This window comes from Mycteria americana, chromosome 20 (genome assembly GCF_035582795.1).
Source record: "Mycteria americana isolate JAX WOST 10 ecotype Jacksonville Zoo and Gardens chromosome 20, USCA_MyAme_1.0, whole genome shotgun sequence".
In the NCBI taxonomy this organism is placed as follows: Eukaryota; Metazoa; Chordata; class Aves; order Ciconiiformes; family Ciconiidae; genus Mycteria; species Mycteria americana.
This window is the reverse complement of record NC_134384.1, coordinates 7520898-7548599: the sequence shown is the minus strand read 5'-3', so window position 1 is coordinate 7548599 and position 27702 is coordinate 7520898. Positions and strand designations below refer to the sequence as shown.

General features: G+C 50.8%; 1 protein-coding gene across 2 annotated transcripts in view; it reads left to right on the top strand.

Annotated features, from left to right (window-relative positions):
• Nucleotides 1-2396: 2396 nt before the first annotated feature.
• LGR6 (leucine rich repeat containing G protein-coupled receptor 6) overlaps nt 2397-27702 on the top strand; it is a 148907-nt gene continuing 123601 nt past the window's right edge. For both annotated transcript variants that reach the window (XM_075521642.1, XM_075521641.1), the window contains exon 1: nt 2397-2803. In XM_075521642.1, the coding sequence (XP_075377757.1) occupies nt 2439-2803 (365 nt within the window). In that variant the 5' untranslated portion in view covers nt 2397-2438. The remainder of the gene's footprint in view (nt 2804-27702) is intronic.

The following is a 27702-nucleotide window of genomic DNA, read 5'->3' as shown; positions in this document are numbered from 1 at the left end:
GAGACACACAGAGCAAAGCCCTCGAACTTCAGGCTGCGTTGCTCCAAAAACAATGTGAAAAATGTCATTGCAGTCAATGCCTTCCTGAGGAAATGGCTCTATTTCAGCAGAATGGCAGTTTTCAATAGGAATCTCTTCAGTGTGATTTTTTAAGACCTCTATTAATAGTGTGCTCAGCCAGAGCTGTGGATCCCCAAGGAGAATCCACTGAGCGAGAAATTTTCAGGAGCTCACAATGCGGTTGGTGTCTGGCTGCTTAGGCTGGAGAGAAAGGGACAGGGAAATTGTAGATAAAAGCTGCTGTTGCAGCCAGGAGCAGAGTGATAGGCCTGACACTTTCTCCAGACTGACACCAAATTCCTGGCTGCTGTCGGAGCAAATCCGGCCATTTCAGGCCTTGCTAAAGCCCCACGTCGGAGCTGGAGGGGAAGCTTGTCAAGGAACCCAAGGAGGAACCCTCTGTCTGAGGAGGGCTTCCCGTCTCCCCACCAAGCAGTGTTTTACATTTGGAGCTGTCAGAACACATTGCAAATGTTTAATTAATGACATCTCCAGAATTGCTCATGATGGAAGAGGCTTAATTCCAATTAAATCAGTTCCTGTTCCTAGACCAAGATCCTCACTTCTCTGAACTTGGTGACAAAGTTTCTATTGACTTCAGCAGTGCTAGGGTTTCAGTCCTGAAACTGCAGGATCTGAATGGACTTTGCAAATGAAATAGTTTCAGATCCTGCATCACCCAGGCCAGGAGCCCTCAGCCAGAGTCTGTGCATCAGCCCCGATCCCTGTCCTCAATCTTCACCTTCCTGGCCCCAGATAACTCTCCTACCTCTTTTATCCTGAGATAATGGGGGTATCAGTTAGGAAACTCTTTTGCCAGAAGGAAAAGCACATTCAGAGGAAGCGGGGCCATGAAAACATTCTCCCAGTCTGTGCTTCAGCCATGCGGCTTCTTACCGTAGCATGGCCACAGCCAGAAGGGTGACTTTGTGGATGCACTTTGCAGCCACCCAAACCTGGGCCCTTCTTTCTCTGCCCCATTCACTTCCTCCAGCCATGGCTGGAGGGGAGGCAGAGGGAGGAACACACCAGCTCTGATGGGAGTCCAGATCGACCTAAAGCCCAGTGGTCAGCTGCCTTTCTTCTGTGTGAGAGACCCATGTTCAGCTGCCATCCCCATTACAGACAAGAGGCATGGCCCTGTAGAGAGAGAAGCAGCGTGGTTCGAGCTGTGGGGCCAGGCTCAGCCCCTATCACTGAGCCCACTGCCATGGGAGGACAGCAATCACCCCAGCCAGGGGCATCACGGTGACCCTGAACAGCCACTGGCTGCAATCAGGAGGGAGGAGCAGAGAGGCCACACAGACATGGCCTTTGCAGCTTTCTCCCGTTGCAGATCCAACAGCCTTTTCTAAGGAGGTGCTTCTGCTGCCCCAGAACTCGGTAGCTTCTTGACACCCAAGCAGCAAGAAATCCTGTTTTGATGCACATCCCACATGTTTCAGGACACCCTGAAGCCTGGGCTGGGCTGGCACAGGCAGTAACCCCCTGCTAAGCCAGACCTGCTCCCTTCTGCATGAAGGAGCTCCAGTAGATGTGGCTTCAAGCCCCCACTCAGTGGACTATTCCTCTACTTTAACCTCTGACCGCTTTACCCAAGGTTAGAAAGAGCTCTTGGAGCAAATCAGCCACCTGCTCCTGGCATCAGTGCTGTGCAGCTCCTGCAGACACAGCTCACAGACGCACCTGACCTTGATCTGGGCAAAACTATAGCAAGCAGCACAGCTGCAAGAGCACCATGTCCCACTGTCCTGGAGAGCTCTCTGGAGAGGTGCCCCACCGAGCTCAGCACCATAACACTGCTGCTCCATCCCCCTGCATCTCCCACCCTGCCCCTGCCCCATGCATGGGGATAGCAACGGGGCTGCCCGTGAGTGAGGGTTGGACCACAGGACAGACAGACCAGGCATGGTCGCTCCCAGCAAACAGGTCCGTTGTGAGTTCCTCGCTCCCTTTTCCCCAGCTGCACCCTGACTTTCCAGTTGCAGCTGGGTTTAGCAGCCAGCACAGACACACAGAGTCCTTTATCTGGGGTTATATTTCAGCGTCCCAAAGTCTGGAGCCCTTGAAGTGCTGGTTGGGTGCTCCTGCCTCCCTATTTATACTCCTCTGCCCTGCCGGAGCCAGCTTTGCCTTCCCCTGCCCTGCTATCTCACAAAAACATTGTTACAAAATAAGCACAGGTCCCGGAGCTATGAACAGGTCTTTATTTGTTGAGGTTTCTTCCCCCCCCCCCCCCCCTTTCCTCCCTTTGAATGAAATTCCTGCCAGCTCTGAGAGAGAGAGAGAGGGAAAGAGTAGAAAGTTTAACTCCTCCCATTGGAGTGTCTCACGCCCCTGCCCAGCCCTTGAAACCCAATAACCAAGATCATTCAACAATGCCTTCCCTTCCCTGGCTGCATCCTTACCACACTCCGACCTGCAGGAGATACCCTGCCCGCTGCGTGCGAGGCAGCGGGACTGCTCCCCTCCATCCAGCTGAGCCCCGAGGTCGGAGCGAGCCGGCGGCACCTCGCACAGTCCCCACAGCTGCAGCCAAGGCGAGGATGGACAAGCTCTTCTTCTGGGGCATTCTTCTGGCCTCCTCTGCCCGCTTCCAGGCAGTGTCTGCGGAGCAAGGTGCTGCACCCTCGTGCCCACCTCAGTGCCACTGCGAAGAGGATGGCATCATGCTCTCGGTGGATTGCTCCGAGCTGGGGCTTTCGGAGGTCCCTGCCAACCTGAGCCCTCTAACAGCTTACCTGTAAGTACAGCCCTCGCTGTTTCTTTTGCAATGCTTTCTCTGGACCCCGTCATCAGCTGCAGCTTTCCTCCAGCTTGGAAGTTTGTGCCACATTTTCCTGAAATTAAATTTCCTCTGGAAATTAGAAACAAAACAAAACAACAACAAAAAAGGCAGCTATTACTCCAGGACCTGCCAAGCTAAGCCAGCTCCCCCTCCTCCCTGCGCCCCTCTGCAAATGCTGTTTATATTGCGATGTTATGCATGCTTTGCTTCTTGATTACAGTGGATCAGAGGAGCTGATTTGCTGGGTAGATTCTGATTGTCTGAGAACATAATGGAGTATTTATACTGAGCAATTAGTGCAAACTGCTCTGGGATCCTTCTGTCAAACATTTCAATAGCTGTGATAACTCATGGCTTTTGGGGGTTTGGGTTGAGCTGGCCACCAGCAGTGTCTAAGTTGCCTCTTTAAAATGAATATTAAAGTCTTATAAGAGGTGTGGGGGCTTTGGTAGGTTGTTGGGTTTGGGGTTTTTTTAATTTAAAAATTCTCAATTATCTGAAAGTTTCCCATCCTTTCTGGTATTAATACCACAAAGGGTTAAACTACCACAGGGACTGGTGAGTTCATTTCTAGCCCCAGAGATGGTCTCAGTGGTGTCATCTGACTAGTGATGACTGAGGATGTCCCCAGGGTGAGCACAGGACTCCATGGAAGGATCTCAGGGCGTTGACCAGGAGAGGAAACACCTCTCTCAGGGAGACAAGTTGGCCCTGGAATGTGCTGGGGAAGATGCTTGGTCTGTTTATTTGCAGAAAGTGCTGCAGCCACCAACTTCAGCTGGCTGGCAGATAGGCTGGTAAGGACCTTGGCTTTCCCAGCTAGGGATGCAGCTAAGGCGCTGCCAAGGGAAACCGTGTGTACCACAATCGTTGAGGACAAGTGGTAGCCCCCAGGCAGTGCTGGGGACATTTGTTTTGTGCTCATCGTGCTGAGAGGGTGCTTGTGTCCCGTGATGGCATACAGACCATGTTGCTGGTTTTCTGGTGTTGCTGGATTGTCCTGAGATGCAGTTACTCAACTGTTAAACCTAAGCACCCTAACCCATTCAGGAAGGGCTTTGCAAAGCCAGGTTGAAGCTGCCACAGCTGGATAAGATCTTCTCTGCTCATCCTGCTTGCCTGAGGAGCACATTGCTTTGTCTTGTGCCAACCATTGGGTGGCCAGAGCTGTATTGGGTCAACTGAGAAAGAAATATGACTGGAAAGGACGATTTTCACGGGAGAGCATGAAAGATGTGCAAATGTGTAATGCAAGCTGTATTTCTCTGGGAGAGGGAACCACAGAGCACTTGTCACATGAGATGCGTCCTGTATAGAGCTATCCCCTCTGCACACACCCTGGGGCTAAGTTTGAAGCCAGCTGCCTATGAGTGAAAAGTCACTACAGCTCTTGAGAATGTTTTGATGGAGGTGGTTAAAAACACATGGGCTGTAACTGTGGGAGGCTGCAGAGTTTTGCAGCACTGATGATACTGCGAGGACAAGGGGCAGCCCTGTCAGGCACCTACTCCACCTTTGCAGTCATTGCAAGACGGGGCTCTGACTCTGCAGAGAACATGCTGCCCGTCATCTCTGCAGAGTTGTCCCTTGGGCTGGGAGCTGCAGAGAGCTCCACTGCATGAACCAAGGGACATCTCGATGTTGAATGGTTCTCCTTGCCACATTTACCCTGCCACGGTGGTTGGAGCAGGTACACAGAGCCCTGGGCTTCGGATCGCTTCTGTATGGACCCCAGTGGGTGGGTGCTTAAAGATGCTCTTGGCCTGGTGCGGCAGGTGACTCCGTGGCTGCTTCTGGCAGAGGTCTGGATTTCGCTGGGACTCGGTCTTCGGGACAGGCCTGCAGTGGCCGCCGCTTTGGGAGCGCGTCCAGTCCTTTGGCCACGGCTCCGCTCCCTCCGTGGGCTGCTCCACCAGCCGGCTTTGCTCACACGGTGGCGCCAATGACAGCCGTTTGCCGGGGATGCACCGGCAATGCCACCTCCCCAGCCCATCACCGTGCCGGAAAAGCCAGCCCGAGGGACCCTCCGGGTGCACAATCCATGGGGTCGAGCCAGGGAGGTGTTGGAGGGCCCAGAGTTTTCCTCCTCCCCTTAGGGCTGGACCTATTTGGGGAAAACCAGCACATTTGCTGCCTATCCGTTAAACTCTGCTGGTGAATTAACAAATAAGATGTAACAGAGGTAGGAAGGCAGGGTGAACTGGGAGTTATTGGAGGAGGACTGGAGAGCTGGTTTTCTCCCTGTTTCTGCCACTACCTTCTTGGGCTACCTTCAGCAAGTCATGTAAGGTTAGTTTCTCAGTTATAAGGTGTGCAGTCAGGGCTGGTTTTTCAAAGCAAATCAGCATAAATTTTGTAGAAAGTATGGATATTTGGGAGAGATCTAAGCTCTTCATGTAAATTCAGGCTTTAAATCCACAGTCAGATATGCAAAGAAATGCCTAGAGTTTTTTGGAGAGCTGTAAGTGCTGAAAAGCAAGCCCTGTAATGGCAGTGAGGAGCATGGAGCTGAAGGACAGCTGCTGCCAAAACTTTCCAGCTCCTTTGCTCCATGCTCTGTCTTCTAAGCAAATTACCGGTACTCCTTTCTGTAAAGAGCAGGACTCCCTCAGGTGCAAAATAAAGGATCCTCATAATAACCTCTGATTAGACACTGCCTCACCACTAATAAGCTCACATTCATGTCCTGTCCTGACAACGTTGTGCCTCCACCATGCCTGTCTCGCTCCAAGAACCCTGTCCTTGCTCACTCTCGCGCCTCCCTGAACTTGAACCTGATCCTACCCATCCAAAACCAAGCTTTTCCAAGGGAGGCACCATTGGTGAGCTTGCAGCTATGGTCAGGGAGATGGGAGAGAAGCAAGTCACCTCTTCCCAGGGGTGCTTCTCCAGTAGGCACTTAGACATGCTGGTGTCTTGTTGGCAGCCCTGGAGAGAGCCCAGGCAGCCAGCTCAGCTGGGGGTTGTTCATGTTAGGTGACAGGTCCCTGCTGTCTGTGTTGCTCCTGCAGGCAGCGTGAACTCACTCAGGGCTCATGCTGGTTCTAACAGCCCATTTCTCTGGAGCAGCACAGACCATCCTGCCTGGCTCATCACACAGGGGCTGGCGAAGAGCTTCTTAGTGCGTGACATATTTGGGGGAGTAAACTGTGTCTTAGCCTGGCCTTAGAGTCCAGCCATGAAACACTAAAGGTCAGCACACCCTCTCCTATTCAGCTACATCCAGAGACCCTAGGGCCTGTATTAACCCAAAAGAGCTATTCAGAGAGCAGATTTAAACTTTAGGTGATATGCCAGTAAGTCCTGACAGCAGTTTGTCAAATATCACATCTCTGTCCTCCACGGTCACCACCAGTTGCTTTTGTGGCTGGCAACAGAGATGGGCTGGAGCTGATAGGGGGTCTCTGGAGGCAACAGAGGCAAGCTGAGAGTACAGAAGGAGACTGGAGCTGCAAAGAGGAAGGTTCCTGTGCAGCAGAGAGGAGACTGTGCAAAGGGGCATGGAGGAGGAGGGGCAAATGGGAAGAGATGCTTGGTACTCAGAGTATTAGCTTAGCTTTGACCCCTGGCACCACTGCAAATCCTGTGTGTGACCTGGTTGAGCAGATTCCCTGGGGTATGGTAGTGCCACATCGCATGGGCTGGGGGATTTCAGTCCCCAGCTGTCCCCATGCCCATCACCCACTGCCTGAGCACTGAGAACAGGGCTGTGGTTGGATGCAGGTGCTCAGTGCAGCCCCCTGCCCCAGGATGGCATCCTGACCCCCCTCTGCTCCCCTGCATCTGGCTACCAGCCCCTGGCAAGGGGGACTGCTGGCAATACTGGGGGGTGAAGGGATACTCTCAATTTGCTGAGGCTGCTCCTGTTTCACCAAAAAAATTACACCCTGTTGCTGGTGCCTGCCAGGTCCCTCGCAGGGACATGCTGGCCTGTCCAGCCATTGCTGGCAGGAAATAGGGGGCTCAAAGAAATGGAGTGCCTGTACTCAGCAGAGGACACCCTCAGTAGTACCCACAGATGGAAAGGCAACAGCAGTAGCATCATGGTCACGCATTCAGGTCAGCTGGCCAAACAGCACACACATGCCCTGGCCAACCTGCACACATATAGGTTGGAAATTACACATCTTGCAGTACCTTATCGCCAGCCTGGACTAAGGGGACATGGGGAGGAACTGCAAGGATTGCCCAGGATCATAAAATATCTTAGTTAGGAAGACACCTGACTAAGTGTCTCTGATCCACATTCCTGCTCAAAACAGGTCCAGCTTGTGAGGCTGGTCAGGACCTTGTCCAGTAAGGTTTTGAATATCTCTAAGATTTCCTTACCCTTTTCCCATTTTTTACCATCCTCATGGGAAATGTTTAATACCTAATTGCAATTTCCCATGTTCCAGCTTGTGCCCGTTACCTCTCATCCTTCCCCTGCACAACTCCAAGAAGAGTTTGGCTCCGTCTTCTCTACACCCTCCCAGTCGGTAGTTAAAGACAGTGATAACATTCCTCCATTTCTCTTTCTCTTATGAAAACTGATCAAACCTATTTGTATGAGTAGTGCATGGGACACGGGTGGAGCAAGGAGTATTGTGATGTGAGAGAGGGGAACATGTAGGGTAATGGGGATACTGCAGTGGAAGTGAAAAGGATGAAGGGCACAGACCTGTAGGATACCAGACATCAGTAACACCATGGCTCAAAGCTCAGCTGGAGGAGCCATTCCCCCCTTCCACAGGGTCCCAGGCCCCCACAGCACCATGGAGGGGTCAGGCTCTACCCCTGCTCTGTGCCCCATCCCCAGAAGCATTGGTGACCACAGTATCCTTGTCCCAAGGTGTGCCCCCTGCACACCTTGCAGTGAAGTCAGGCAGCCACTGCACAGCTCACTGCATGCAATGTTGTTGCTCTGTCCTGGAAAGCCAGCAAAGACCTGAGGCACAAGACAGGTGATGAGGTTGTCAGGCTGTTGCTGTCACAGCAGGATTCGGGGGAAGAAAGACCAGCAGAGAGTCTGGCTGCTCCTGGATATCACCAGGCATCTCAGGAGGCTGCCCAGAGAGAAAGCTTCTTATTCCCCACATTGTTTCCATCGAGGTGAATGGGATCAGGAGCTCTCAGGTCTGTTCTCACCTTGCAGAGACATTCTGAGCCACTGCCTGGAATTTAGCATCCCACTGGGAGTCTGGGGGCCCCGCATCACCCATGCTCTCCTCTGAGCTACCCTCTGGGATCAGGTGCCACACAGACCTGTGGTCAGGATCTGCAGGAGGCAGGGATGTCTGACATGAAGCCGGGCAGACACTTCCGTGGTCACACAATGCTGCATCCAGTGCAGGGAAAGAGTGAGTGGAAGATGCCTCTTTCTTGATATTCGCATTTTCTAAGCACCCACAAAACTCTGGGTAGATGAGGCAGCAGGGTTTGCAGGCTGACTACAGAGCTGCAGCTGACACCTGAAGCAAGACAAGCAGCAATGCTGAAGGCAGCTCCCCTCAGCCCGAAACCCTCCCTAACTGCCTCCCTGTCTGCCCCAGAGTCTGCCCCTCTGCAGCCCCCACCTTGGGAAAAAGGAGAACAGCCCCCACCACAGCCCCCCTAAATGGGAAGCACCCCAAGAGCTTCCAGAGGAGCCGGGGCACCAGTAGAGGGACAGGAGTGGCTGACCCATAGGAGCCTGGGCAGGCATTGCAGCTGTGGGGAGGGGTGTTGGGGTTGAAGGGATGGCTGGGCTTGCAGAGGGCTGACAAGGAGATGGGATGTCCTGCAGGGATGACAAGGACCTCTGCATGCCTTTGGGTATTAGGTGACAGTCACACATCCTGGGGAGACAGAGGCAGCAGCTAAAAATGCAGAGAGCACAAAATACCAATGCAAGGTGTAAACTAAGTCCTTCCTGGGGGGCATCCCTGCTCTCCTGCCCCAGGTAATTTTGCAAAGAGCAGTCAGTCACCATCCTGTGGCTGATGCTTGCCCAGTGCCAGGGCCCATCTACAGCCTCTTCCTCATGCCATGGTCACCACAGGAGCTCCAACATTGCAACAGGACCCAGCCAAACACACCACAAAGGTGCAGACTCACCCCAAAGAGCTCCCAAATCCTTCCACTTCTCAAGCCATGATAGAGCACAGGATTTCCAAAGCCACCCCCAGCTCCTGGTGACCAGACCGATGCACTAAGGGTTTGCTCTCTCCTTGATCTTCTTCCCTGCTGGAAGACTGATGGGAAATGCCACTCCTGCCCCGTACAGCCAGAAGTCCACAGTCTCACCCTCGGAAGTGCCCAGCATGCCTGGGAGAACAGCAGCCATAGCAGGAGCAAGGGGAAACGTTTATGAGCTTGGGGTCCCAGATGTCGGAGATAGGGCTGGTGAGAGGCATTAGAAGAGCTGGGCTCTGACACACACTCTGCAGTGGGTTCATGGGTTTATGTTCACCATTTAACAGCTTTGAGGCACTTCTTTTTTTTCACCCCTAAAATATCAGGGATAACAAGATTTTCCTACCTTCAGGGATTTGGTTTCCTGCAAAGGGGCCCTACAAAGACCATCTGCAGAGCCTGCTGACTCCGTACAGGCACTCCACAAGGACACAGGCATGTTCTGCATCCTTATTGCATCCTTGCCAGCAGGATTTCAAGGGGGCTTTAAGGTCAGGCCACCTGGGTTCAACTGCAATTACCCAGCACCCCAATTACCACCTCAGGGTCTCCTGTGGCTGACAGTGGCTTTTTCCTGGCATGTTGCAATGAAGATCCCATGGGCGAGCGTCTCCCAGCATTAATGAACACCAACACCTTGGGATACCCAAGTAGGCTGGGCCAAACCAAGATCTGCCCAAGTCCCAGGTATTAGGGAGAGCTGCTGGTAATGAGTCCGACACTGACTCTGGCTGGTGTTTCCCTTCTGGAGAAGGCAGATGAAAGCTAACCAGAAGCAGTGTAATTCCTGTCCCTGTGCTCGCCAGCCTGTAATGAGGAGAAAACCAAACTTTTTCTCCATGAGGAGAAAACCAAACTAGGCAGATTTGGGATTAGGCACAGCTTGGGAGTGGCTTGTGAGAGAAACTGAAAAGCAACCTGGAAAAGCCACAGCTACTGGGCACGTGCTTCCAAATGGCCTTATGTATCCCCTCCCCTAGGCATCATGTAACTCTCACCCCAGCCAACAGCTGAAATTTCCCAGTCCCTTGGCCCACAGCAGTGCTCAGAGCACTGCTGGTTTAGCAGTCAGAGAGCAGAGGACCTTCATCCCTGCGTTACTGTCATGAGCCTGATGCTGCAGATGCTGCATGGTAGTGTGCCTGGGCTCGAGGCTCAGGGCAGAGCAGCGGGAACACAGTGAACTCCCCAGTGAGCAAAGTAGTGGTGAAGGAGCCAGTGTCCCGGCAGGATTGGCAGTGCTCGGAGCAAGGCCAGAATTGCAGGACCATTAATAGTGAGGTCAGTCCTAGAGCTGCCTGAAGAGCACATTTGGTGGGATGATTTTCCAAGCAATACCTCATTTCATTGAAAAGGAAAAGCTTGATGAAAATGGATCAGTGTTCATGGGACTGTGAATGGGAGAAATGTAGTAACAAGTTGAATCAAGAGAGATTATGTCAATGTTTTCACTTCATGGTGACTTTTTAAAAGAAAGTTTCCATTTACATATTTTCACCTGCTGGTGTTAGGTTTACCCATAGGTGATTTAATGTTCACATTGCAGGACTCCAAAACTATCAAAGCAAAGCATCGTGATGTTTCTAAAACACAATATATTGGATTTTTTTGTTCTATACTAAATATTGACGTTGGCTCTTTGTTCTGGATTCAAGGGAAAAGAAATGTTGAAATCTCTGAATTTCCAATGAGGTGAAACTTTCAGGTTCATGACAGCTCTTCCTATCTCCTCCTGCCTCATCATCTCCCAGCCCCCTTCTCTGCCATAAGCTCTGCTGCCTTTTACCTCTTGATATCATGAGGTAGAAACGCTTTGGGTCCAGCAGTGTTTTGCTTTACTTGGCTGCTGTTATCCAGGTGTGGGTACTATTGGGATTCACAGGATGCTGCGCTCTCCAGAGAGCAGCTGATCCACAAACAAAGGTTGCAGCCCCCAAGTGCTTGCAGCTACGACAGGCGGTGCTGCGGGTGACGAGGTGGAGGGCTGTGGCTTTAGTACCACAGGTTATGGCTGAGACCTTCTCAAGATTTCAGTTCAAAAGGAAAGAGGCATCCTTTGCAGGGCTGTTCAGAAGTGGCAGCGGGGTGTCTGGGGCGCTGGATGTGAGCAGATGTCCACTTCTTGGTGGGGCACTGTCTGAGTAGGGCTGTAGGAGATGAGACGCAGGATCTGCCCCGTCCCAAAGCCAACAGGTGCTCAGGTCTGTCTGCGGGAGAGGGAGCAGACAGACCTTTACTGCACTTGCTTTACAGCTGGCAGCGAGCTCTGCGTTCCCTGGCATGAAGGGAGCAGGTGTACGGACAAGGAGCGCGGTGGGGAAGGCAGCTCAGTGGAGTGGTTAGAGCAAATGTGCACGGGGATGGGGCTGTGCTCCAGGTGGATAGCCACATGTGACTGCCAGCAAGCCTCCTCCCTCCTTCTTCACTCTGCAAACTGCAACCAGGGCAGCTTGGTTGGGACTGGAGGAGACCAGTCCCTCCCGCTCGTGCTTTGAGGGATGCCCCACTCCTGGTCCCATCCATTGGAGTGAGCGAGGCTGGGCGGCAGCAGGCACATCGTGTCCACATGCTCCATTCCAGCTGGCACTGCCGTGCAGGAAGCCTGGGTGGGAGGGAGCTGCTGCTCACCTGCCACATGCTCTGGACTTCAGCCGCAGCAGGCTGGTCCTTGCTCACATCCGATCCCGCTTTGCCTCTCCACCATGCCTGTGAGCACCGGCCACGGTAGAGCCCAGCTTTCTGCAACGTCGTGCACTTCCACTGCAAATGCCTTCCTCCATCCTCCCCCCTCTTCTCCCTGCCTGCCCCCAAGGCTAAGTAATATGCCACAGCCTCCCCTCTCTCCCTCCCTTCCTTGAAGAATAAGCTCATAAATCTGCCTAGGGCAATGAAAACACTGAGCTCATGGCCCTTAGATCTGTGCGGGAGGAGCTCTAGCTGGCGATTAAAGGAGTTTAGGGTTTTCTTTGAAAAGCTCTTTGATTCTGGCAGAGGCTCTGGTGCCAAAAGGCAGCAATGGAGCTGCAAATGCCTCTCCCCCTCTGCACCTGCCTGGGTCAGGGAGCAGCAGGAGGGTGGAGGAGGGAAAGGGAAGGGCAGCGCTTCCCGGCTTGTTGCAGTGGGGGCTGAGGGACCACCATCACCCCCTCTCGGGGAGGGAGCACCCTCTGCCAACAGCAGGGCAGTGGGTGCTGCTGCCTTTGAGCCCAGACACTTCAGCCGGGGTGCCAAAATGCCTCCACTGCTGTGGAACAAGCTGCTCCCCCAGGTCCTTCTTTGGAGGAGCTGGGCTGGGTCTCAGCGAGCCAGCCACCCATGGGACAGACGGACGCTCCTCCTCTTGGCTGCTCTGAGACAGCTCAGAAGGCATCCAACATGGGCCAGGCTCCTTGGGGACCCTGAAACGGGAAGATGAGCCACCTTCATGTACCACAGGGAAATAGCTCTGGGGGGGGAAAGGGGCACCAAGGGTAGCCCAATGCTGAGGTCCCTGCAGGCAGCACAGGGTCCTGCCTGGGTGCCAGGGAGCCAGGAGAGGCTGTGGGGAGCCAGAGAGGAGCTGGGGCCAGGACAGGGATCACCACAGCAGTGCTCTGAAAAGCAGTGAGAAGAGACAGGGGAGGACTGTCAGGGCTGGGAGGAGCCTGAGGTCTTGGAGAAGGACTTGAGTTTGGTAGGAGCTGAAGCAGCCTTCACGAAGAAGAGCAGGACCAAGCACAAGCATCTGGTGTTGCAGCCAAGTCAAAACAGAGCCAGGCTCCAGCCTGAGTGGAGGCAGCAGCTGTGCCAGTGGTGGGGAGCAAGGGGAGGACACAGTGAAGCTTGGGTGGTGCCTCCAGTCTTGCAGGGATGCATCAAGGACCCGGGAAGGAGTAATGCAAAACCTTTCCCAGATCCACCAGCACAGGCTTTCTGCTAGTGATGAAGGAGGGCAGCTCTGCAGTTTCCTCCCCTCCATGGGATGACAGAGGAGTCTCCTGAGGTATCAGCAGCTCTCTGTCTCCATTTGCCTTGTTTGCAGTCCTTCCTATAGCTGTTTAAACCTCTTTGAAGGATTTGGAAATGAAAAGCAGCCCCCATGGGAGTGGAGCAAGTCAGACACACCTGTAAGGGTAGGACCTACTCAAGGGACCTGCTGTCTCTTCTTGTGAGCAGCCACAGGTCCCACTACAAAGAGTCCCCAGGGAGACAGGAGAGTTGCCAGGACTGAACATCCCTGTGGGGCACCAAATAATAATATTCCCCTTCATTCAAAGGGAAGGAGAAGCCCAAGCACCCCGTCAGGGCTGTGCATGCCTCAGTGGGAACCACAGGGGTGGAAGGCGAGCGGAAATGTGGTCTCCGCTGCCAAGTAAGGGGTGGGAGAGCAGGGGGGTGCACGCATGGGTGCAGGGAGGGCTGTTGGGAGGATGCCCCACACACAAGTTGAAATATTTTGTAACGTGACACTGAGCCCTGCAGACCACCAACCCCTGGGACATTCCCCCTGCCCGGTGCCACCTCCCGCCACCGGCAGTGCCTTGTGCATGGAGCAATGAGTTGAGCCAAGGCCACAGCGGCTGCTGGCAGTGTGACAGTGTGGTCAAGCACCAGGGATCTCAGGGACCTGCAGGATCTGAAGGCACAACCCACCTTCCCAAAGAGGTTATCTGGTTGTAGGGGTGACTCTGGGTGTAATTGCACCTTGCAACTTCAAGAGAATTCCCAATTCTGGGCATTTCTTAACCTTAGTAAAGCAAATTTTCATCTTTGCATGCATGAAACCAGCAGGAAAGACATTTGCACTTTTAGACAGAAATTCATCTTCTGTCTTTCCCAGAGAACATGCAAAGAAATTCTGGTTGCAGGGAACAATCTCTGCAATTTTTCTTTACCCCTGTTTCTGCAGCTGTACACCTGGGAGTGTCCCCACCGGCTTGCCAGTACATGGGAGCTGAGAAAGTCAATAGCGGTGTGAGCATTTCCTTGACTTCCCAGGCAGCACTCTGAGTCAGTCTGACTATGGACATGAAAACAGTGCTTCTGCTGCTGCTCAGTCAAGCATCTCCGAGGGGAAGAATGAGGTGCAGAGTCATGTAGCCGCGCTGTAAGGCTTTCTTCTCCCTGTACATAGGGGCATGGAGTTGTCAGATATTGTCCCAAGCTGTTGTCCCAGATATTGTCCCAAGGCTCTGTCCCAAGACTGGGAGGTCGCCTGCCTGAGCAGCATATGCCCCAGGTACCAAAGGACAGAGACATACCTTTAGGGTCAGGTGTGCTATATTTGCAGAACCAAAGGTATCACAACCAAGACAGGACCTTGATTATAGGTGCAGGTAAGACTTTTATTGTTGCACTAATTTCCTGTGGCAATGAGTTCCACAGGTTAATGAGGTACCTGTTGCACAGAGTGGTTTTACATGTGCTCTGGCAAGAGCATATGGGGCTTTACTGAGCGCAGGGGCAGCCTTGTTATACATGCTGTCTTTAACTTCGCTTCAGCTCAGGGCCAAAACATCAGGTTCTTGTGCGGCAGGTTGTGTTTGCAGCTGCAGTCCTGTGCAGGGAAGTGCCTGTCAGTTAAGGTATTGTTGTGCTTTCATGTGGTGTAAGACAGCACAAGATTTATTAGCGACAAAAGCATGAATGCTGGAAGCCTTGATTTATTGAAGAAGGGGGAGAGGAAACGTGTTGCAGCCCATGCTGGTTAGTGTGGTGTGTCTGAGATGAGCTAGCACACGCTGTGAAAACTGCCCTGCTCCTCCATGAGGTGCTCTGGCTCATCTGGTGATACCATGAGGTAGACCCACTCCTTTTCCAGGGGACGACTTTCCACTGACCTTCTTGCAGATGCTTTGAGGAAAGGTCTTCTCCTAGATAGAGGGACACAAAGATTCAGACTTTTAGGAACAGACAGGTGCCCCATGAGCTTTGGCTCCCTTGTATGGTGTAGGTCAGAGATACAGAGGACTGGAGTGCAGCACGAGAAACATGGACTGTTTTCTAGCTCTATCCCAACCTTATGGTTTACCCAAAACAAATCCTGTCCTTTTCCTGTGCCTCAGTCTCCCATCTTTAAAGCACTACTAATAAACCCTTCTCTAATGCGCTTTGAGATCAACTGGTTGAAACAGTGCCATAGAAGAGTTGGAGACTCTCAGCACTTTTCAGCCACATGTCTGGACCTCTCGAGCTAAAATACCTTTTAAAAGTTTATTAAAAAATTCTTGAGCTTTACATTTGTTCAGCCACAACATGAAGAAAAGCAATACTAAACTCTCAGATTTGTAGCCTGCCTTTCATGTCCACTGACCTCATCGCTCCTTGCTTACGGATGCAGCCACAAGTCAGTGCAGCTACTGAACTCCTCCTCTGGAGCCGCATCCAGCAGCTGTTTAAAAGCTCGTGGGCAGCGCTGGTGAACTCCGTAGAGGAAGTGAACCCTGCCGGTAAACTGCAGATTGGCCAGAGCTTTTGTAAACCCCAATTCTTTAATCTAATCTGTTTTCTATAGGAAGCTACCTTGCTTTTAGCATACTTCTTCCTGAACATATGGGAGTAAATAACAGCCATTCCAGCTCTTTGGCTAAACCAAAAAAGGAGGGGAAAGACTGGCTTGGGTTAAACAAATAGATTTTTTTTTCAGGTTTCCCATGCAATTAAAACTAAACCAAACCAAAACAAAACATGTTTGCTCTGGGTATCCCTGAAACATTTTGCTTTGACCCAAAAAAGAACACTTTGTTTCATTTTTGAGTTACTTGAAAATCTTTAAACCCTTTTAAAGAAAGATCTTACAATGAAGTTCCACCATCTGCCCCCCTTCTTTATTCAGTGGAGCATAATTTTTCTGTCAATTTACTTTTGACCAAAACGCTGTGGGTTCTGCCTGACCTGGAAAGTCACCCAGCTGAGCTTGTGCCATCACTTGTTTTTCCTTTCAACACCGTTTCCATCTTTTCACCTCCCACTGTACAGACACACGGGTCTCAGGGGAGCATCATCCTCATCCCAGGGCTGCGCTGACTTTCCAGGGAGACTAGAGAGTGGCTGGGAGAGGGGAGGAAAAAATCCACGAAGGCTCCTTTCGGCCTCAGAGAGCTCCTCTGGCTCTTCTGACTATCTCTGGCTACTGCCAAGGCACCTTCGAAACACCTTTGAAACATCTCCAGCATGTTGGACACCATGACTGGGCTGGAGGGGAAATCCACATTCCCTTTGAAGTCTGGATACTTGAGCAGTCTTAGAATTATAGGGCTGTAATATACAGGAATGTGTGGGGCTGTAATTGTGACTTAGATCCTTGGATGAAAGGTGCTATGTACATACAAAAGGTATTATTATTATTATTGCTATTATTATTACTATTATTATTACTATTATAGGGCTGCAATATGTGGATTGGAGATGAAAGTAGTACCAAAAGATCCTGAAATACGAGATGTGTCTTAAGGAAATTTCAGCTTGGAATTAGGTTTTGTCTACATGGGGGAAGTAGAGCCGTCTGGCTCCCCTGCACTGACAGCTCTGGGGCTTTTATGGAAGAAGTCCTGTATGCAGGCATGATTCCCAAATCCAAGTTGTTCTGACTGTTAGAAGGGTGTCTCCAGGAGGAGCTATTCTAGAGCAGTTTTTGCAGAAAAAATGACATCAGATATTTTCACCATTCTTTGAAACACTCTGATTGTTGCCAGGCAGACTGTAGACATCACAAAATACATCCCTGGTGCTTGAGCCGTCCGGTATGAGAAGCACAGGAACTGGTGACTCTTAGCAGGGCTTAGAGGCTGCGGTGGAAACTGGAGCAAACTCCCAGTGTCACTGAGCAGCAGAGAGAGCTCATGTGCGTGTTGATCCTCCTGCACTCCAGCAGAGGCGGGGCCAGATCCAGCATCCTGAGCTCATCATCCTCTTTCCAGCCATCAATCACATCTCTCCCTGAGCAGCCTGGAAGCAGAGCATGAAGGAAGAGAGGGATCAGCTTTGATCCTCCATAGGGTCTGTGGCTCTGCACAGCCTTTGCCATCAGCCTCAAGTTGTTTCTTCTTCTGCCCTGTTCTGCACTCACGTGTCATTAACAAGAGGGGACTTAAGTGAAGCCAGGCGCTGAAGTAGGACTCCCCACGACAGCATCCGTGGTGATTTTCTCCTGTGTCACAGGCTCTGCAAAGCATCAGGTTTCACCCTCGTGTGCAGCTCCAGCTGCCTCTCCTGGGGAAGGTGGGGGGAGGATTTAATCTGCTCTGATTTCCATCGGCTTTGAAAGCCCAAGCAAAATCAGCTTGAGTTTTTCCACTGACTTCAAAGATTTTGGGAAAAGGCCTTGGCTCTCCTGCTTCAGGGGCTATGAGAGTGCAGAGACAGGTCTGCACTCAGCTGGTCTTGCTGAAGAACTGAACCAGAGGCACAGGAGGCAGGTGGAAGTGGGAAGGACTGTTTTGCTAGAACTGGACCCCTCCCTGAAAGAGGCTTTCTCCTTTCCTGGTTAGCAGTGCTGGCTCTGGCTGGCACAGGCTAGATCTCATGTGGCACTGGGATCTAGCTGATGAGCTCCAGCGGGAACCAAACCTACCCTTTTGGACCTGATTCCTGGAGGAGGCCAGGGAGCAGATTGAACTGACTGCACCAATGCACCCAGAGACTTCTTTCAAGCATCCAGGCCTCCATTCTCCCACAGTGCTGCATGAAGCAGTAGGCAACTTCATGCTTTAGCCTGGAAGAGCTTTCATTTCAACTGTGGCTATGAGATGGGATGGTGAATAATTATGTCTGCAAGTCTAGTGCACACACAGGCTCTTTCACAGTCTCCTTAAGCCTCTCTCTTGCTGTTTCTGTGGCAGCACTTCAGTGCCCAGCACAATGTGCAGCAGGGCAGCTTCACCCCAACAGACTCTTCCCATAAAGGAATACAAAAAGGGGGAATTCAAAACCCCTGCAAGGAAGAGTTCGTAAAGCCTTAGTGTTATAACTATGCCTGGTGGTCTTGGAAGGAGCAGAGGAGGATCTGGAGTGCCAGCCAGCACCACTTTGACTCCAGAATCAGCTCGAGAGCCTTAGAAAAAACATCTTTCTCAAGAGATGTACAGAAGCTTATGCTAGATGCTACATTCACATCAAACCAGACCTCACCTGCAGAGCAGACACTGCTTGGAGAACAGACCCTTGACACTGGGACTTGGGCACAGCCATGTAGCTGATCACTGTCAAACAAAACTCTCCACTAAGTAAAGACAGGCAGATTTTCAACAGCCCTGAACTACCAGAGGTGCCCCTGGAGCAAAGGATCATCCCAGGCATCTGAATATCCAGACATAAAAACATGTCCCCTTATAAGATATGTGCCAAAAATCTTTGAAAGCGCTGTAAACCACAGACGTGTGTCTAGTGAGTGGCCTGAGCCAGTTGCTGTGCCCCAGTCTGGCAAACAAGAGAAGCCCTGGGGACCAGTCTGTGCATCCCTGGGCAGGTCCCTGCTCAGCTCTGTGAATGCCAGACTCTGGGACTCAGGTTCCCCCGTGTCGTAGGCTGTTGTGCTCCTTCCTCATCCACTCCTCTACCTGTCAGTTTGTCCTGTGGCCAAAGCTTTCTGACCAAGACACCCCACGCATGCTGGCTTCCTGGGAATTTTTATATTCTTTTGGTCAAATATTGCCCCAGCCTTGTTACTCCACGTGCCTTGTGAAATCAGGCATGCAGAAGCAGGAGCAGGGCATCTACCTGAACCACAGGGTCCATGGAGCAAAGGCTGGCTCACATCGGGGGGGGGGTGATGAGTCAGGTCCATCCACAGCAGTTTGTCCATTGCTAAACTCCCACAAGCAAAGTCTGGCTCCTTGGCAGGAGGGTTCATCTCCCCAGCCCTGCCCCACTCTTTCCTAATGGCACTGATAAGTGGAGCTTTTCCCCGAGCAGAGCTGGGAGCGACAGTGACTCACCACCACTTCAGTGTGAACCATGCAGCCAGGCGCTCCAGCAGCAATGCGTGCTGGAGACAGGAAGACTCTCGTTACCCACTTGACAGCAGAAGAAAGGCTTTTCTTGGTGCGCAGGGACCACCCACTGGAGAATGAGACAAGGCAAGAGCCGTCACGCTCTAATGTCTTGCGGCTTCCTGGTGACACCATAGAGTCTGCTGCAGTTAATGGAAACCCGCTAGTTACTCAGGGTAGCAGAGATCACTCTGAGACAAGTCAACTCTTGGCATCTCTGAAACACAGCCTGTCCCACCAGAGGAGCTCCCAATGCCCTGCCAGGCCATTGCTGGGCTTGGCTGGAGAGCACCTCAGCCCAAATCCCTGTAGGCATCTCATTGCCCTTAGAAGGCAGCAAACATGGTGAGGAATGCAGCTGGTATTCATCTCTTACCTTGGGCCGTGAGTTTCAGCCAAGAAGCCAAGCTGCTACAAACAGAAGTTCTCCGCCTCTGCTGTCATAAATGCTCGGAGACTCTTAGTCTATAAATCATGCACTGTCTTGGGAGGCAGGGCTTGGATGCTTATTAGCCACAGAGACCCAGGCTTTTCTGGTTTACGGTAGGGAGGATGCTGGCAGGATCAGTAGTTCCTCAGGAGAGGGTTCAGAAATGAACGCACTGTATCACTTGCTCCAGCGCTGGTACCACAAGGGAAGTCTGCCAGCATGGGCTGCATCAGTAGAAGGAAAGACCAACAGGATCCTGTCTGCCATGTGTCCCCATAACCAAGATGAATCTCTTGGGTTGGATCCTCAGTTTCTGCTGGCTGAGATTTCATAGCTGCTGTCTTTGAAATTTCCTCATGAAATGGCCAGAAGTCCAAAAGGCATTTTTCAAAAGCTTTCAACCATAATGTTTCATTTTGGGAAGTCTTTGGTCTGAACACAGATAATTTTCAGCCAAAAATGGCTGAAAACCATGAGCAATTTTCAATTCCGATAAAAATGCTATCCTGTTTCACAGTTTCAACAACTGATGTTTTTTGCTCCTTGTCCATTACAGTTTCCTGCAAGAGGAAACAAATGTCTCCAGGCAGCAATCCCCTGGGATCCCAACAGTTTATCCGTCTCTCTCACCCAACACAGTGCCTTCTCCAGGGACCATTTCTGTTACTGCAAAAAGATGCAGAATGCTGCCTCTGGCCCAGGGGTCTGGGTTGTGTGTGGACAGGTACACTATTTATTGAGTTCACTGGCTGGTGGCTTGCTCCACAGTAAGATTCAGCTCAGAGAGGAAGGATAAACCACAACTCAGAATAGTGCTGGCTAATAAAGCCATGGCTGGGAGAGGGTAACAAATTAGGTGGGAAACTCAAGTGTTTCGCGGCAGTAATAGAGCCCACATGTATCTGTGAGACTCTAGGAGCAGCAAATATTGCCTGATGAAGCAGATGGGGAGCAGAGTCTCTCCCTTTGACTATGTCCTGGGCTCTTTCTTTGGAGGCAGCCCAGGATTAGGGACTTAACTGCAGGCTGATAAGGTTGTCCCAAAAGAAAGGCAGACCAGGTTGGTTGAGTGGCTCCTCAAGGGTCATTGTGCTACAGTCCAAGAAAAAGAAGAGATGGTATGGACTGGGACTTCTCAGAAGAGGTGATCAGAAAACAGTATAACACGGTTCTCACTCTGGCTGCTGTGTTGCCATCCGGAGAAAAGTGCAAGAGGCTGGATGAGTTGCAGTAAATATAAGGACTGACTGTGCATTGCCCCAAAGAGCTTCCCTGCATGACAGCTTATGGGGGTTGATCCCAACCAGCGGCTCCCATCCCAAATTATCTGTGTTCAGCAACCCACCCATCCGGTTGCTCACTCCCCCGCAGTGGGATGGGGGAGAGAATCAGAAGAGTAAAAGTAAGAATCCTCATGGGTCAAGATAAAGACAGTTTAATAGGTAAAGCAAAACTGGGCGTGCAAGCAAAGCAAAACAAGGAAATCACTCACTACTTCCCATCGGCAGGCAGGTGCTGAGCCACTTCCAGGAAAGCAGGGCTTTATCATGCGTAACGGTTACTTGGGAAGACAAATGTCATAACCACAAATGTCCCCCCCTTCCTCCTCCTTTCCTGGTAGCTTTTATTGCTGACCATGATGTCATATGGTATGGGATATCCTTTTGATCAGGTCAGATCAGCTGTCCCAGCTGTGTCCCCTCCCAACTTATTGCATGCCCCCCGCCCACTCCTAGGGGGAGCAGAGCAGGAAAAAGATGCTGTGCAAGCACTCTTCAGCAATAGCCAGAACACTGGTGTGTTATCAACGTAGTCACAGATCCAAAACACAGCACCCTACAGGCTGCTATGAAGAAAATTAACTCCAGCCCAGCCAGAACCAGTTCACACCTCCATCAATTTGCCAGACTCCAGCATCCACCCACTTGTACTTTTCTCTGGCAGGTTTTTGCAGGCTGGTGTGGAGATCAAGGCTCTGTTCCCAGATCCTGTTATCACTGCATGAATTCATGGCCACAGCCAGATTAAAATCATCCTTTATTTAATCCCATTGTTGGTCTTGATCTTCTACATCATGGTGTAGATCATTGTTGCTGTTATGGGCAGGATTCTGCTAAATCTTGATAAATCAATCCAATTCTGATAAATCAATCCAATTTATTCACTTTATATCCAGTTATTTCTGTAATGTCGTTCATGAGTTATGTGACCTCCTCCCTGACCATGTTACTCACAACTTTTTGGAGGCAGGAAGGCAATATTTATATCCTGTAGCTCCAGTCCCACAGTCTTTCCCACAGTCCCACACAACTGGTTACAGCACAAGCCTTCTAGGGCAGGGCCATCTGTACCATGATTTTTTTAAAGGTCCAGATAATAATTAATGGCTAGTTATCACATTCTTCTGCCTGGCAGATGTGAGGGAATGTCTGGAAAGTTTTGTGTCTGAGGTCAGACTTGATGACATCACAAGGTTTCAAAGGTGCTTTGGGCTGTCCTAGCTGGTCCTGTTCTCTGTTACAGTTTGAACTTTCACCAGACCCACCAGGTTCATGACTAGACCTAGAAGGGCTTTTTGTTACCCTATGACTTCGAGTTATCTTGGCAGGGGGGTGATCTGTCCTAGCTGCAGGACTGCAATTCCTCTTAGCACATGAGGAAGTCCTACGGCTGTACTGGAGGAGCTTTGCTTCCCTGTTACCCATTATCTCTCTCACGATCCTGCTTGTTTCAAAGTTGACCATTCCTTCTTGGCTAGCCCAGGTCTTGGATAAGCCTCCAGGGCTGGGACCACTGGTCTCCGTAGCCTGAAGCAGAGCTCCAGGTTGCTTTCTTGCAAGATTAAGACCTTCAAGAGAGAGAGCACTAGCAGATATGTTGCTATACACCCAAGCCATGCATCATCAAGCAGACCTGAGAGGAGACCTGTCTTTGCCCTGGAGTAGCACTGACATTCCTATGTTAGGCACTGGAGGTGCCCCAAAGCTCAAGCAGATACAGACTGCAAATTTTCAGAGCAGCTGAGGTCAGCCTTGTCATAGCTGGGCCCTATGGAGGATCAGACCATGACAGCCATACTTGGCAGGTCACCTTGAGAGCCACAAGCTGTCTGTCAGAAGCCCTTCCCCAGAGAAGAACCAGAGCTTGGCAAAGGTCCTGCAGTGTAGAGCTGTTAGAGATGCCAGGCACATTCACTGTCTGCTCAGGAAACGGAGACCAGGGAAGGCAACTGCTCAGCATCCTCCTAAAACGCAGATCCCAACCTGTTGGGAAAGGAGCCTCCATGGAGGTTAGGGCTGAGTGATGGCCACAGGAGTCTTTACCCAGTGAGGCAACTGTAGCCAACGTAGCAGGAGCTCATGGGGAGAGAAGGGACAGAGAGGGAGAGTGCCCTCCCTCCTCATCTCAGCCAGCTGGGTGGTACCTGCAGTGATGGAGGTGCCGTGTGCCTGGCATTTAACTTTCCCTTGGCCAGGTGCTACCTGGAACTTCCCCACTTCACATACAGCAGGTGTGAACAGAGCTCTGTTTGCCCTGTGGACTTTGGAGTGGTGGTGGGGCTGGAGAAGGGGTAGCTCTCATCAACCTGGAGCCTGCCATGGTCCCTGCACCTCACCTTCACTGGCCTTCTCCATGCCAGGGAAGGTGTTTCACTGTGCACATTGAATTCTTTAAACAGCGCCCACCACACGTTCCCTGAGAAAGCGCTGTTTCCCGCAGATGGATCCTGGCAACACCAGGCTCTCAGATATTGTCATCTTGGGATATTGCCGGCTTTTAGTTGTTGCTCATCCTGGTGCAACTTGTCTGGACAGGACAGATGATACTTTGGTGCATAGGCAGAGGGAGTGCCACTGAGTCACCCGCAGGGCATCTGATTTCCAGACGTGGCCCACGCACTTCACTGCCTTTCTCCCAGGAGACTGGGCCACAGGTGCTGGGGTCATCCCTTCATCGATCCGTATCTAAAAAGGCAGGGAGCAGGGCTGGCACTCAGGGCTTTTCACGGAAGCAGCATCCACTGCCAGCAGGCAAAGGTTCCCACATCCTGCAGCTGCCAGGGAGCTGGGAGCAAAAGTGGCTGGTGGAGGGTCCTCTTTCCTTCATGTGGAGCAACATCTGGGTCAGTTCCCTACCTGGAGCTGTGGGGAGGAGAGAGTAAATAGCAGGAGCAGCCTGATCCTGCAGTAGTGACAGTCCTTGGCAGCTGTCTCCAGCTCAGAGCCCCTGCAGGTCCCCTCTTGCTGACTGTACTTGGTGGCAGTGTCCCTCAAGCACTGGGCAGATGATGGCCAGGACTCTGGAGACCCAGACCAGATGCATGTGGCATTAGGCATATGAGGACACATTACCACAGCCCCAGCAAGGAGGTCCCAGTCCCTTCTCTGGGTCAGGGTATGGATTAGGCACAGACTACCTCACTCTGGGGTCCTGCCTCCCACCCCCGTTCTGCCCCCCTTGCTGTCCCACACAGCTTTCCCTCTAACAGGACCAGGGCAGGGTGGGAGACCCATCTGCAGCTCAAGCCACCAGCACCAAGAGGAGCTGAGTAAAACCACCACTGAGCACTCAGGCGTTGGTCCAGCATATGGCAGCCAGAGATGGGAGGTTTGCACAAGCTCTGCTTATGATTTCCCAATCTGGGAAAGCATCAGGGAACGTTGGGCCTGCCCTTAGAGCTTGGCCATTGCCAGGGTAAACCCCCACAGTTTAAAAACTTCTTGTAATTAATGGACCTTCCCATTAAGTGTCACAATGGAACAATTCATTATTACTGATGTGTGCAGGCTCTGCGTTCCTCTAGCTCTGCTGCCTCCTACAAGAATGTGGAGACTGATCTAAATAGATGAACCCATCTCATCTGCATTGTCTTTGGCGATTTACTAATTCCAGGTACTGTTCTCCAACTCTTTGGCATTTACCTGCCTCTTAATCCTCCACATCCACCATCTTCCAGGTACTGCAGCCAAGTGGATTTGCACTGAATCACATTTGTCAAAAAAAAGCGAATTAGAAACACTCTGCTTGAGGATCACTTCACTGTTCACACCACAGCAACCAGCAGGAATGTCAAAACACGAACTTTCAAACTTCCACCAAGTGTGAGCATTCAAACTGATTTCTGCTGTCAAAAGCTTCTGTTTTCCCCCCAGAATTCTCAGTGACTTAATGCTGTCTGTGAGTTTCCTCAGTATAAATCAATTGCCTCTCTTTCACCCTTCGGGGAGTAAGTTCCCAGAGTGCCACTGTTGTGAATCTGATGGGGTGCAGGTAAGCGCTGTCCCAGTGTCAGCACATGCAGACAGATGGACAGACCTGGGTGAGCTGGTGGATGCCACAGTCCTGCGGGTCTGGAGCAGGGTTTACCGAAGGGAAGGCAGAACGGCCTATGACCATAGCAGAGAGCTGTGTCCCAGGAATAGCTTTCTTTCCTCTACCTGGAGGGCACCGTGCCTAGGACAGAGCAAGGTCACCTATTAACAGTGTGCATCTGGTGCAAAAGGAATCCTGCTCCCATGCCATTCTGCACCCGTCCCACACGGAGCTGGGACTTGCCTGTCTGGCTTGCTCTCTGATAAGGGAGGTGCAAGCCCTGGAAAACATGGATGTAGTGGGCTAGCCCAGCATGGAGGCTAGAGACCTGCCAACCACAGGGACCATGGTACTTGGCAGCCTCAAGATTGGGTGGATCTGCTTTAGCACTGTGTTCCCATCTCATTCCCTGTCTCATCCAGATTTATCCTGGAGACAACAGAATGAGTCACTGCTGTGATTTCCTCAGTGGACTGTGATTGTGTCAGGGCTATTCCCCAGATGTGATTTTATCTGTGGGACTTATCTCTTTTGCTTATGTTACACTCATTCTGACTATAGAGCATGGCTCCCTGATTAATGCTCAGGGCAGAAGATGACCACCACATGATTTTATTAAGTCTATCTATGTGCAGGAGCTCATGGCCCCCACAAAGGAGGCCTGGTGCCTGTCCTCTGAATGGCATGGGCTAAGAACCAGCTTTGCTAGCGGAGACTGCTCATGTAGGCAGCTGGCAGTCCACCTTCCTCATTTCCAACTGTTTTAAATGTCTCTAGTCTGTTCATCTTTACAAGAAGCTGGAAAGGGAAAAAACCCTACAAGAACACACCTGGCACTCTCAGACTGTGCTGTGGGTCTCCACTGTCAGGCCTCACTAGGGTTCAAGCCTCTCCACTGAAGCAACCACTGAAACCAGAACAAAATGGAAACAGAGTATTTTTTCCAGAAAGAAGTAAGGTCTATGGGATAGGAAAAGGCTGTATTGGTGCTCAAAGCAGGAAGCATTAAGGATGCATAGGCAGACTTTTGAGGAGCTGTTGACAGCTGAATATAGGAAGCTTTTGGGATAGCTATATGAGCATCTCATTATTTATCACGTAGGTATAACATTATTGGAGAGTGATTCCCCAGGACGTGGAGCCTCCACAGAGACACCATACCTATCTACCATGGCATGGCCTAGATTTCTCAGTGTCTGCTGGATGGAGGATTTCCATGAGATTTGCAGTGGCTCTCCAGGAGTTCTCCAATGTGGATAACTCCTAAACCAAAGAAATGCTGTCTATGAGTTTCCTCAGAATCCAGTATTTCTTGGATTTGACACTCTGGAGGGTCACCAACCTAGATTAGAGGGAAGGGAGTGCTTTTTCAAACGTCCCTTCATGGGGATTCATGAAACAGTAGAAAAACTCAAAGCAGCAAAGATGTAATTTATTGGGTTGATCTGAGCAGAAATTGTGAAAGGCTCCCCACAAAAACAACAGTTAAATTTTTATATGGGAGTGAAGTTTGTAGGTGTTTTGTCTAGACTGTCTCTCCTTTTGATGGAGTTGGAGACTCCCAACAATGAAAATCTGGCTGGACTTTAAAGTCTTCCTTTGATTTTTCCAGAAAGGACTGTAATCCCAGTGCACAGTCTGGCCTAGCTGAGAAGTCTAGTCCTTTGTAATTTAGCACAACTGAGAGTGAAATCATTGATAGACCTCAACTTGTCAGTCCAGACACCTGTACAGATAAATGAATGAAGGAATGCTGTGGAAATTGTGCAAGCAGGATAAAATATACCCAGCTATCCAGACAGTACAAGCCTAACCATCATCCCAGAGTTTAGTTTATAATTCTTTATTTACCCATTACCTTAAAGTGAATAGGCAACAGTGGATAACTCTTTTGTTCCCAATAGGATAAGAAGTTCTTTCCGAAACATGAATGAAATCTGAGGCTTTCAGTCAGAAATCACAGTAGCCAGCAAGTCTACAAGTTAGAGCTTGCTTCCTTAATAGTAGGAGGGTAGGTACAGGGTAGAAGGTGTATTGTCTTAATTAAGCTCATTAATAAGGCAAAAAAGCTGTTTGGATTCCCTGGAGGTAGGAAATGTAAGCTTACACCAAAAATGTAAGCTAGAGAAAGAGCTTGTGCAATTAAAGATGCAGGGGCATCACTAGTTCTACAGCCTTGATATATTTGCAGGGTTTGGCATCTATACCACGCCTGGGTGTCCCCAGGCGTGGTAGGCCAGTCAAAAAGAATACAGTGAGAAGCTTACAATCCCTCAATGACCTACTGTGTCAGAAATGTGGCTTGCTCAGACCTTGAACCAAACAGCCCCTTATGGGCTTACAGCTGTCTCCTAGCCAGAGTAAGCAATCTCATGTTTGCAAGTTGCGTGGGTACCTTGCTTTGGCTGAAGACTACGAGCCATGAGTAGGCAAAATCATCTTTAGGGTGGCTGAGGGACCTAAGCAGGTTACATTGGCAAACTCCAGGTGGTTTTAAAACTGATCTCCAGGACTGCAGACCAGAGCTTGTTAGCTTGTGCTTTTAATACAAAGCCTGCTTTTCCCATCTTCCCAACAGGCCAAAATGCAAGCTGGTGAAATGAAAGATGATAATCAGGAAATGAAGTGGGTTAACAGTGGTTGAGTCTTGCAGTCATGGTGCTTTAGCCTCCTCAGTGTTCCCATCCCGGCTGGGCAGGAGTGGCTCTGCTGCAGGTAGCTCATCAATAGCAGCTAATTCTCTTGAATTCGACTGTCAGTCACTAAAAATAGCTTGTGTAGAGAGGAAGCTGTGGTTGAAAGGTCTTTAACTGAGCTACCACTACTCCTTCAGTACAATGAGAAACATCTGCTCTAACAATGAACTGATGGGAAGGGTCTGTGTGTATTACGAATGGGACAATTATAAAAACGTGTTTAAAACTATCACATACTTCCTCAGCAACCAGGGTGTAATTTATCTCCACCTAAAATACATACCTAAAATAGAC